Here is a 12,671-nt window from a genome sequence, read left to right on the forward strand (position 1 = left end):
TTGGGTTCAGGTCCGGTGACTGTGGAGGCCAGGTCATTTGGCGCAGCACCCCATTCTCCTTCATGGTCAAATAGCCCTTACACAGCCTGGAGGTGTGTTTGGGGTCATTGTCCTGTTGAGAAATAAATGAGGGTCCAACTAAACGCAAACCGGATGGAATAGCATGCCGCTGCAAGATGCTGTGGTAGCCATGCTGGTTTAGTATGCCTTCAATTTTGAATAAATCCCCAACAGTGTCAGCAGCAAAGCACCCCCACACCATCACACCTCCTCCTCCATGCTTCACGGTGGGAACCAGGCATGTAGAGTCCATCCGTTTCACCTTTTCTGCGTCGCACAAAGACACGGTGGTTGGAACCAAAGATCTCAAATTTGGACTCATCAGACCAAAGCACAGATTTCCACTGGACTAATGTCCATTCCTTGTGTTCTTTAGCCCAAACAAGTCTCTTCTGCTTCTTGCCTGTCCTTAGCAGTGGTTTCCTAGCAGATATTCTACCATGAAGGCCTGATTCACACAGTCTCCTCTTAACAGTTGTTCTAGAGATGTGTCTGCTGCTAGAACTCTGTGTGGCATTGACCTGGTCTCTAATCTGAGCTGCTGTTAACCTGCAATTTCTGAGGCTGGTGACTCGGATGAATTTATCCTCCAATAGCAGAAGTGACTCTTGGTCTCCCTTTCCTGGGGCGGGCCGCATGTGAGCCAGTTTCTTTGTAGCGCTTGATGGTTTTTGTGACTGCACTTGGGGACACTTTCAAAGTTTTCCCAATTTTTCGGACTGACAGACCTTCATTTCTTAAAGTAATGATGGCCACTCATTTCTTTTCTTTTTTTTTACTTAGCTGCTTTTTTCTTGCCATAATACAAATTCTAACAGTCTATTCAGTAGGACTATGAGCTGTGTATCCACCTGACTTCTCCACAACGCAACTGATGGTCCCAACCCCATTTATAAGGCAAGAAATCCCACTTATTAAACCTGACAGGGCACACCTGTGAAGTGAAAACCATTTCAGGTGACTACCTCTTGAAGCTCATCAAGAGCATGCCAAGAGTGTGCAAAGCAGTAATCAAAGCAAAAGGTGGCTACTTTGAAGAACCTAGAATATGACGAATTTTCAGTTATGTATATAATTCCATATTTTTGTTATGTATATAATGCCACATGTGTTAATTCATAGTTTTGATGCCTTCAGTGTGAATCTACAATTTTCATAGTCATGAAAATAAAGAAAACTCTTTGAATGAGAAGGTGTGTCCAAACTTTTAAACTTTAGAAATATCACATATATATAGAAATATAACACGGGCCACTTTCAGAAGAGCGTGTCCAGTGTGGAAAACGCGCTCTGTGTGGAAGTGTGATTTCCCATTATGGACGCTGCCCTTTTTACAGGATCCCATGGCATTATAATGCTGTGTCTCTCTGGCCCAGGGGTGTAGCTAGTCACTACTGGGCCCAGGAGCCTGAAGGGGCCAAAGACCCTTGGGCCACATAAGAAGACACTGGCAGTATAGAAAGGTCAAGGTTCAGGCTGGTCAAGTAACACCTCTGGCTGAAGGGAACGGGTTAGAATTTGCCATGTGGGGGGGAGGGGGTGCCGTTTCAATTTTTGCCTCAGGCAGCACAAAGGCTATTTGCTCCCTGGCCCCTGTCCACAAATCATTGAGAAAAGGGGGGGGGGGGGGGCAAGCTGAACTCTTGCCCCAGGGCCCATGAGCCTTTGGATATGCTCCTGCTCTGGCCGACCTTGTATCTACTGAATTGTACTGACCTAATGCTGTCAGTGTATCTCAGTAGATGCAAAGTGGGCCAGAGACACACAGTATTATAATTCATTATAATGCTGTGCAATCCTGTGAAAGGAGCAGTGTCCACAAAGGGAAATCATGCTTGCACATGGAGCGTGTTTTCCACACTGGACACGCTTGTCTGAAAGATGCCATAGAAAAAGATAGTACATATTCTAAACTTTGCCACAACATGCGGACCCGATGAAGTTGATGGGTCCAGACTATGATGCACCATGCACACATTCTGCATCCATGTTTTGCGTATTCTTGGTTTGCTGACCGCAAAACACTTACGGCTGTGAGCATGAGGCCTACGTAGGCAGATTTTCCAATTAGAAGTGCTGAGTGACGACCCCCGGAGGAGCAGGAATGGCCACTATTAATTGTTGCCCTTTGTGTAAGTCAGGGGGGAAATGAATGCAAATACCAAGTGAATAGAGATTTTAACAACTTGACAGAAGCGGACATCTCAAGGATTTTTATATTTTTCTCTCTATAATTGCAGTGGAAATGTTCTTTTATGGCTCTCCTCGCCTGTATAGAGAGGACAGCAGGGGAAAGCTCGCCTGGTGAAATCGTACTACCTCTGACAGGCTCATCCTACTCCGGAATTTTGCGAGCAATAAAATGCCAGACAGCAATGAGCTGGCCACAATTCCATTTGTCACCTAGCAGATCGGGTTAAGATGGACAGATAAACTAGATTATGTGAGAAATAGGAGCATATGGAGGCAATCACTGCTGTCATGCATTTTATTCCCTTTCATAGCAGGAAAATGACAAGGCACTAGTTGTCTTATCAGAAGTCCTTTATGACTACAAAGGGAGCTGGAGAAATCAGCGGCAGACATTTAGCACCTTTTACCTTCCATAAAGGACCCAAGTCTCCTACAAATGTTTAGTATAAAAAGCCCAGTTTGGGCTTCAACCGGCTTCTTTTCAAGGCAGGAAGGATTTCTTTAATTTGCTATTTTCCCCCTGTTGCCTGCCTTGGTGTGCGCAATACCAATCACACATCTCATTGTTCTGTGCCAAGGATTGTGTAGGCTATGCAAATAGTCCCTGCATTTCTCCATATGATGTCTTTATTCCTCTCATCCCCCGTTCCCTAGGGATTTCCATGTAACCGAATTGTCCGAGACTGGATGGTAATAGGATTATTTTTCTATTTGTTTCTGCAGATGCAAATGAGTATAAAGAAGATGTCCGAAAGGTGCAGTCCAAAGCGTGTACAATGTCTTCGTGTCCCATTGTGATGCTTCTGCTTGCTGCAATTGGCATCATACGAATACTGTAACATGTTATATCCTGGACATAGAAGTCCCTTTATTAATTTATTGGCAGCACTTTTATCATAAAGAAATATTTTATTTTGCATAGCTTTTTAGAAATTTGTAAGTCGAAAACATTAACACCTTTCCATTTTTTTCTGAAATGTGATATTCTTTAATGGTCAGCTTCCGGACAGTTATATGGTTCACAATAAAGCAGATCTTTTTATTTTCTCAGCTTACTTGGTTTTTCTAAAAAAAATACTAAACATGATTTCAGTTTATATTTTAAATATATACACTTTTTGGGGGGCAGCTTTTATCTTTCTGTAGTCGTAAGGATTCATGTTCAAAGAAACATTGTAACACAGGGAAGCCCAACCTGCAGCCCTCCAACTGTTGCAAAACTATAACTCCCAGCATGCCTGGACAGCCTACAGCAGGGCATGGTGGGAGTTGTAGTTTTACAACAGCTGGAGGGCCGCTGGTTGAGCATGCCTGTTGTAACACGACCGTATGTATTTTGTGGTCTGCAAAACACGGTTCTGCAAAAAATACTGGCCCCTAATAGAACAGTTCTTTCCTTGTCCGTAATGCGGAGAATAATAGGACAAGTTCTATTTTTCTTGTGGAACGGAAATACAGACATATGAAAACGGAATGCACACGCAATTATTTCGGTTTCTTTTGCAACCCCATTGAATGGTTCCGCATATGGGTTGCAAAAAAAAGGAACAGACACGGAAACAAAATATGCTCGTGTGCATGAGCCCTGAGGCTGCATACACGACTGTATGCATTTTGCAGATGCACAAAATATGGACACCTTCTGTGTGCAATCTTTATTTATTTTTTTCAGTCCCACTAATAGAAATAGCTATTCTTGTCCACATAACTGACAAGAATAGAACATGTTTTATAATTTGCGACACTGATGTGGATGGTACACAGATAACAACATTAGTGTGCTGTCAGTTTTATGAATGGGTCCAACAAATCCCGATCGAATATATAATCGTGTCCATGAGGCCTAAGCCTTATTTCACACAAGTGTAAATTGGTGATTTTGGATCTATTATGCCGTTAGTTCCACTGCTCTATTGAACCACATGAAGCAGCATCACCAAATCCCGTGGAGAAACAGAGGGGGCAGCCAGTATCGCAACAGGAGTTCCCTCTTTCTTCCCATCCACCTTGTGGTAGCCAGGCCGCATCCACAGGCAGTACGGTGTCTTTCACATCTTCATCATCCTTTTCCACTTCTCCTGCTCAGACTCCTCCTCCTCTTTCTCTGCTTCATCATCAGCCATCAATAACGGAATGCGTGGCCAGGAAACACCTCTACACGCCCAGCAATCCGATGATGTACAAGCTTAATTCCCACCTTCACAAGCTGCTGGCGGTGCAGTTGCTGCCGTACCATTTAGTTGAGTCTTCTGCCTTTAGAGTGCTAAAGGCATGCGCTCAGCCTTGTTGGAAGATTCCTAGCCAGCATTATTCCTCCTAAAAAGCCATTCCTGACTTGTATTTTCACATGGTGGAAAACATGGGTCACTCCTTGCGATTCTCGCTGTATGGCATGGTTCATGCCATAGTAGACACCTGAAGCAGCTCTTATGGGCAGGAAGAGAACATGTCTTTCACGGCCCACTAGGTCAATGTTTTTTCCAGCTGCCACTCCGGAAATTAGGCCAGGTCCTTCTGACCCCCTCCAAAATTGTGTCGGCCTGGCTCTCACATCAGGCCCTTATCTGCATCCCCCTCCATAGACACTGGCCCGTCCCCAATGGCAGCAGGGCACAGGGTCACTCGCACTATACCTCCTTCCTATCACATGTGTCAAGTCAAGCGCTGCCATGCCGTGTTGGAGCTGTTTGGCCTGGGCAAGAGTAGCCACACCGATGAACAGTTGCTAAAGTACATAAAGCAGCAAACATTCAACTGGGCAAGGGGGTCAGCGACAATAGACGCAACAGCCTGGCCACCCCGTAACCTGGGGGAAATATCGCGTGCTTCCTGCTCAACCTAGTGGTGCAATGCTTTCTAAATATCAAATAAAGAGGAGAAATCCAGCTTCCAAACAACATGTTCAAGCTTTAATAAATAAGTGCTCTAAAATCCAACATGTACATCCAAGTCTACGTGTTTCAGATCATTCCATACAGATCCTTACTCGTGACATGAGTGGTGCAACGTTTTCTAAATAAGTACATTGGCTTGCACAAGGTACTGGCAATGTCCAGGCACTTCAGACACTCTTACATGGCAAGGAACTGCTTCATCTCCTGAGTGGCCAGCTGCTTCACCACTTAATCAGTGACATGCCAACTCGCTGGAATACTACATTGCACATGCTCAAGCATCTGTATGAGCAGCGGAAAGCCGTGAACAATTTTGTCATGCACAAGACAACTTCAGCAGCAGGGAGTATGTGTTGCTTAGAGCAGTGTTTCCCAACCAGTGTGCCTCCAGCTGTTACAAAACTACAACTCCCAGCATGCCCGCACAGCCAAAGGCTGTCTGGGCATGCTGGGAGTTGTAGTTTTGCAACAGCTGGAGGCACACTGGTTGGGAAACATTGGCTTAGAGGTCAGGCAGTGGCAGCTCATCCGAGTTGAGTGTTGAGCAAACTGAAGTTAACTAAATGGAATTTGATCCGAATTTCAGAAAAAAATTTGATTCGCCATGAAATTAAATTTCTGGGAGCTTAATGGAAACTAATCAATTCGTTTGATCGCAGAGAGGCCATCTTGATTGACGAAAACAGGCCAATTCTTGTGTGCATTAACATGTGATGTCATCACGCTGGGCGTGCGCAGTGAAATCATCACGAATAACATCACCGCGCCCGCCCAGTATGATGACATAATCACGTCACCATGCAAGATAATTGGTGCATTTTCAAAATGGCTGCAACGGTCTCTCAGAAATCAAATCGATGAGTTTTTTTTATAACCCCTGATAGGCTGAATATGACTCAGATCAGCGCTGAATGGCGACCTCTATGCTCACTTGCTTACGCAGGCATATCCTTGACATTAAACAAAAAACTGAACGGAAACGAAAAAAAAAAAACGTTCGTGTGTAAGAGTCCTAAGGCCTCATGCACACGACCGTTGTTTGGGTTCGCATCCGAGCTGCCGTTTTGGGGCCGCAAAATATGCATTCGCATCCATGGCTCCATTCCGCGGCCTCGCTAAAAAAATATAACATGTCCTATTCTTGTCCGCGCTTTGCAGACAAGAATAGGCATTTATATTGCCGGCGCCCGTTCTGTTCCGCAAATTGCGGAAGGCAACACGGGCGGCTTCTGTTTTTTGCGGTCGTGTGCAATGAGGCCTTAGGCTGTTGAATAGATCTGGCCTTGCTGGTGTTTCCCCATCTTGCCACTGTTGCTGTCTACCTCCATCATGCTCTACTGCGACCTGCCAACCACCATGTTCTGTACAGCTGCTGCTGACTCCATTATGCCACTGCCACAATCATGCGACTGCTCGACCCGCCAACCATCATGTTTTGTAGGGCTGCTGATGATGCTGCCTTAATCATGTCACTGCTACCATAATGCCACTGCTGCAACCTGCCAACTATCATGTTCTGTACAGACTGCTGCTGCATCCATCATGCTGCTGCCTACCTGCCAACATATACCATATGGCTGCTGCCACTGCAGCCTCAGCTGCTGCTGTTCCCTTACTACTACCACTGTTAACGCAAAGCACATGCCAATACTACTATTGTTATTACTACTATTACTCACAGACAGCGGTTCTACTGCCGTGTATGTTCCATGCTACTCTGCTTCTGCTGCCGCTACTATTGTGGCCACATGCCCCCTTTTACCCTACCCTTTCCACAGCCACACTGCACAGCTGCTGCTACCAATTAAAAGGGAGAATTTTTTTGGGCTTGTTCGCAACAAGCCACTTTTTTTTCTGATGATCAACACTTGTGCATGTGTTATCGTCAGGCATTCGGATCCTGTCAAGGCATAATTTTTGGATGCTTGGTCCCCCAACAAGCCACTTTTTTATTTATTTATTTTTTATCCTCTAAGGCCTCTTTCACATGAGCGAGTTTTCCGCATGGGTGCAATGCGGGATGTAAATGCATAGCACCCGCACTGAATCCTGACCCATTGATCATCACTTGTGCTTTGCGTGAAAAACACAACATGTTCTATATTCTGTGTTTTTTGCGCAGCCCTGGCCCCATAGAAGTGAACTGGTCTTCAGTGAAAAACGCATTGTATCCGCAATCAGGTGCGGATGCAATGCGTTTTTCACTGGTTGCTAAGAATTGTTGTTTGCAAACCTTCGGTTTTTTAGAACGCTTGTGAAAAACGCATCAAAACGCATTGCTCCCGCGCGGAAAAAACTGAACAACTGAATGCAATAGCATACAAAACTGACTGAAGTTGCTTGCAAAATGGTACGCACCCTGAACGCATCCGGACATAGGTCTCTTTCACATGGGCGTTCCGGATTTTCTCCGGATGCATCGCTTGTGCATTGTGGGAAAATCGCGTGGGTAGGCACGCAATTGCAGTCAGTTTTTACTGCGATTGTGTTCAGATGTTCTGTTTTTTTCGCGCGAGTGCAATGGGTTTTGCACGCGCATGAGAAAAAACTGAATGCGGTACACAGACCCGAAACAAGGACTTCTTCAGTGAAGTTCAAGTTTGGGTTAGGTGTTCTGTAGATTTCACTATATTCGCTTATAACATGGTTAATACAGCATGCTTACTAAAATGTGGATTGAGGGGTTAAAAAAAATTATAAATTAACTCACCTCATGCTTTGCGATTTTCAAGCAGACCCATTCACTTCTATGGGGCCTGCGTTGCCTGAAAAATGCTAAATATAGAACATGCTGCAATTTTCACGCAACGCATAGGTGATGCCTGAAAATCACCGCTCATCTGCACAGCCCCATTGAAGTGAATGGGTCCAGATTCAGTGCGGGTGCAATGCGTTCACCTTACGCATTGCACCCGCATGGAATTCTCGCCCGTGGGAAATGGGCCTAAGGCCTCTTTCACACGAGCGTGACGGATTAGGTCCAGATGTGTTCTGGGAAACTCGCACCATTTTGCAAGCAACTTCAGTCAGTTTTGTCTGCAATTGCATTCAGTTGTTCAGTTTTTTCCATATGGGTGCAATGCGTTTAAAAATTTTAATGCATTTTTCACGCGCGTGATAAAAAACTGAAGAATAACAACCAACATCTCTTAGCAACCATCAGTGAAAAACACATTGCATCCTCACCTGCTTGCGGATGCAATACGTTTTTCACTGAAGACCCATTCACTTCTTTGGGGCCAGGGCTGCGTGAAAAACGCAGATTATAGAACATGCTGCCTTTTTCACACAATGCACAAGTGATGCCAGCAGGTCGGTAGCTTTGCCAGAGTCAGCAGGGTGGCAGCAGTGTGAGGTCAGGAGCCAAACGTGCACGGAAAGTAGTGGTGCAGGGGTTCACAGAGACAGCAGCGGTAGCAGTCAGTCAGTGTGGAGTGTTGGGGGTAAAATCTCCTACTCGTTGGTGTGGCAGTTTTTTGTTAAGCCGCCAGAGGAGGTGAACATGGCCATTTGCCGAATCTGTTGGCAGAAGGTGAAGCGTGGTCAGGGTGCCAATGTTGGCATCACGGCCCTGCATCAACATATGCAGCACCACCATAACTAGGCCTGTGAGAACCGTGGCTCCAATGTGGTGGTCCAGCCTGCCGCAGCAACCGCTGGCTCACCCAGTGGCATGCACCTGATTTCAGGCAGTCAAGGCTCCACCACCTCAGCCGAAGGGAGCGTTATGATCTTCCCATCATCTACCGGTCCTGATGCTCCTACTCCTCACTCTCCTACTTCTGGTCGGTCATTCCGTCAGCAATCAATCACCGAAGCGATTTCCAAGAGGCAACAGTATACATGCACTCATCCACCAGCTGAACCTGCTCCTGGCTAAGCTGGTGCTGCAGTCCCTCCCTTTCCAAGTGGTGTACTCTGCACCTTTCAGAGAACGGATGGCTTGTGCCAAGCCAAGGTGGAGAGTCCCAAGCCATCATTTCTTTGCCAAAAAGGCAGTACCAGCCCTGCACAAATATGTAGAACAGATGGTGGGCCAGTCCTCGAGCCTGCCGGTTTCTGCCAAAGTGCACGGCACCACCGACGTGTGGAGCTGTAACTATGGTCAAGGACATTATATGTCCTTTACAGCCCACTGGGTAAATGTGTTTCCTGCCCAGCCAAACCAGCAACTTGACCTGGTGACGCCACTTCCGCCTCCACGTTCTCACTCCGTTGGTTCTGCGAAAATGTCCACCTCTGCCTGCTCATCCTCCACAGTGTCCTCAGCCTCCATGCAGAGACAATTCACTGTGCTCCTCCAGCATACCACATTTGCAGGGCACGACGGTGTCATGCTCTGCACCTCGTTTTCTTGGGCGAACTGAGTTACACAGGGAAGAAACTGCTCTGTGTCCTTCATCAAGAAATCAAATCCTGACTTTCTCCACGAAAACTCAAAATCGGAACCATGGTGACCGACAACGGGAAGAACATGGTGTCGGCATGGTGTCAATGAGGGCTGAGCCATGCGCCCTGCATGGCACACGTGTTCAATCTGGTTGTCAAGTGGTTCCTAAAGTCTTCCACCCATCTGCAAGACATCCTAAATATGTCCAGGAAACTTTGCATGCACTTCAGCCACTAATACACCGCAAAGCACACCCTCCTTGAGCTGCAGCAGCAGAACGGCATCCCCCAACATAGGCTGATATGCAACATTTCCACCCCTTGGAATTCCTCCCTACATATGTTGGACCGACTTTACAAACAGAGAAAGGCCATAAACGATTTCTTAATGATCCAAGCGGACAGGAGTACTCTTCTGTTTAACATCGATTTCAGCCAGTGGGAGCTCACGCGTGACACCTGCCGTTTGCTCAGGCCCATTGAGGATGCAACGTTATTTGTCAGTCGCCAGGAGTATGGGATGAACAACGTCATTCCACTGCTTCATATCCTGGAACAGATGTTGATACATCTGGCTGGTCAGGGGACTGGAGACGTGGCGCCTACATGATTTGGTAGCCAAAACCAGGAGTGGGTACAAAACACAGAAGACATGCAAAGATTCCATTCACTTGTCATCTCTGTTTTAGATCCACTCCTGTTTTTTTTGGCATTAGCAATACTGATGGATTATTGACCAAATGCTGACCGAGTGAAGGCAGATGCTTCACAGACAGGATCTGTTTTTTGGGGGTTATTTTTCTGACGGATCAGAGGAAAGGTAAAATAATCTGTGACATCAACACAAACTTACTCCTGACACCCTCTCCACTCTGTCAGGGGGGCTCTACTTGTATAAGCGTTTAATAGAACAGGTTCTGTAGACATCTATGTGGAATCAACTAACTGTAAAAGCAGTGGGCTCTTTCACGATATAGAAGGGTCTTGGGCCTCTGCACGGTTCTTTATACCTGACGCTAACATCGACTGTAAGGCTGAGTTGACACTTGAGTTATTTTATCAGTTTTGGACCCTTAACTGCCCAAATAAGTGAAGTGTGCAGTGATTCTAAGAGCAACGCCTGTCATCTGCATGTCATACAGACTCAATGTATTATTTCACTACCAAAACAGACTTCCTATGCGTGTTACTGCAAGGCACAGTGTTTTACACCACTATAAAGGCTCTCTGCAGACAGGAAATAGCTGTTTTTTAATGAGATTCACCACAAATAAATTCGGATCAAATCTTTTCAGAAAATTCAGCAAACCGGCCGAATTGAATTTTTGAGAAATTTGCTCGTCTCTACTGTGTATACTAGGACAGAGCCTGCGGAGGTTGAGAATAAATAGGTTAATAGGGGTTGGCCAGGATTAGAAAATGAATAACTTGTTGTCAGTCCTATTCATTTCAAAGAAGCTGAACTGCAATAACACACACAACTCAAGGCCACACGTGGGGCTCTTTCTGGAATAAGCAGTGGTGGTGTTTTATACCTTCAATAATGGCATTATTGTACTGCTGGAGGCCTAGTCACTATATGCATCTGTCACACTTCTCGGGGACGAGGTTTCTGGAGACTGGAATACTCTGACATTTGACACGACCCTTGTTATTCTCATAATTCATACTAGTCTCCATCATTCTCTGTGCCATTACATTTCATTCATTCCTTCCATTTACTTTCCATTTTCTTTTGTTGGAGAAACATCATTACAGTTATGGGAAAATAATTGTCAGCATAAGAAAAGAGATCTTGGAAATCATTAAATTAAAATAAAGCCAGGAGAAAGAAGCTCCTGAAAAGGCTGGATGCTGACATGCTTGGCTTTCCTGTCACTTACAGGCTTTTATTTATCACAAGACCAAAGATAACAATTGAGTGTCTTACTCTAAGGTCAGCCCTGTCTTGTCTTTCTTATATCATCGCCATGGCTGATCCAATTGCATTGCTTTTCTTATCTTGACATTTATTGATCAGTGCCTCAGATTCAGTACAAATTGCTTTGGAAAAGCCTGGAGCCTTCCCTGACATGACACATGTACACTTCTCGGAGCCTGTTAATCAAAGTCCGCACGCAATTAGTGGCTGATATAATATTCTCATAGATCTGTGTGGGAGCTTGCATTGCGGGAGCTCAGGTTAACGCTGCAATTTTAATTACTCATCGTATTGTTTATGTCAAATTTTAATTATCTTCTACATTGTAAATGCAAGTATATGACCTACAACCCATAGATTATTACAGACATTTTTGAATAATTAGATTTGACATACATGGAAACATATGTGTGTATTCAGATCTTTACCATAGGGGGGCTTTACAGTGAAATATGGTCAAGCCGATTATCAGGAATGCTCCTTCCTAATAATTGGACTGTTTGAAGGTGTTACAGTTCACCCCCTGACCAAGCGTGAAATTATTGATGGTGTAGACACCTAAATCATAGCTTATGGGCAGCAGGTCCCTCTCCATAATTGCCTGGTTGGTCGACACATGTAAATGTGCCTTAAGGGCAAGAACAGACACAGGCTCCAGGGGCTTATGGTGCCAATAAAGTACACATTAGCTGTCCGCTGAAAAAACATTCATGCACATTACACTACGTGCAGAATTATTAGGCAAATGAGTATTTTGACCACATCATCCTCTTTATGCATGTTGTCTTACTCCAAGCTGTATAGGCTCGAAAGCCTATTACCAATTAAGCATATTAGGTGATGTGCATCTCTGTAATGAGAAGGGGTGTGGTCTAATGACATCAACACCCTATATCAGGTGTGCATAATTATTAGGCAACTTCCTTTCCTTTGGCAAAATGGGTCAAAAGAAGGACTTGACAGGCTCAGAATAGTCAAAAATAGTGAGATATCTTGCAGAGGGATGCAGCACTCTTAAAATTGCAAAGCTTCTGAAGCGTGATCATCGAACAATCAAGCGTTTCATTCAAAATAGTCAACAGGGTCGCAAGAAGCGTGTGGAAAAACCAAGGCGCAAAATAACTGCCCATGAACTGAGAAAAGTCAAGCGTGCAGCTGCCAAGATGCCACTTGCCGCCAGTTTGGCCATATTTCAGAGCTGCAACATCACTGGA

General features: G+C 45.1%; 1 protein-coding gene across 2 annotated transcripts in view; it reads left to right on the forward strand.

The window, feature by feature from the left end:
- The window catches only part of LOC122922738 (cryptic protein-like), a 339,096-nt gene extending 335,843 nt beyond the window's left edge, over window positions 1–3,253 (forward strand). For both annotated transcript variants that reach the window (XM_044273443.1, XM_044273453.1), the window contains one exon: window positions 2,977–3,253. In XM_044273443.1, the coding sequence (XP_044129378.1) occupies window positions 2,977–3,092 (116 nt within the window). In that variant the 3' untranslated portion in view covers window positions 3,093–3,253. The remainder of the gene's footprint in view (window positions 1–2,976) is intronic.
- Window positions 3,254–12,671: the final 9,418 nt, after the last annotated feature.

This window comes from Bufo gargarizans, chromosome 1 (genome assembly GCF_014858855.1).
Source record: "Bufo gargarizans isolate SCDJY-AF-19 chromosome 1, ASM1485885v1, whole genome shotgun sequence".
NCBI lineage: Eukaryota > Metazoa > Chordata > Amphibia > Anura > Bufonidae > Bufo > Bufo gargarizans.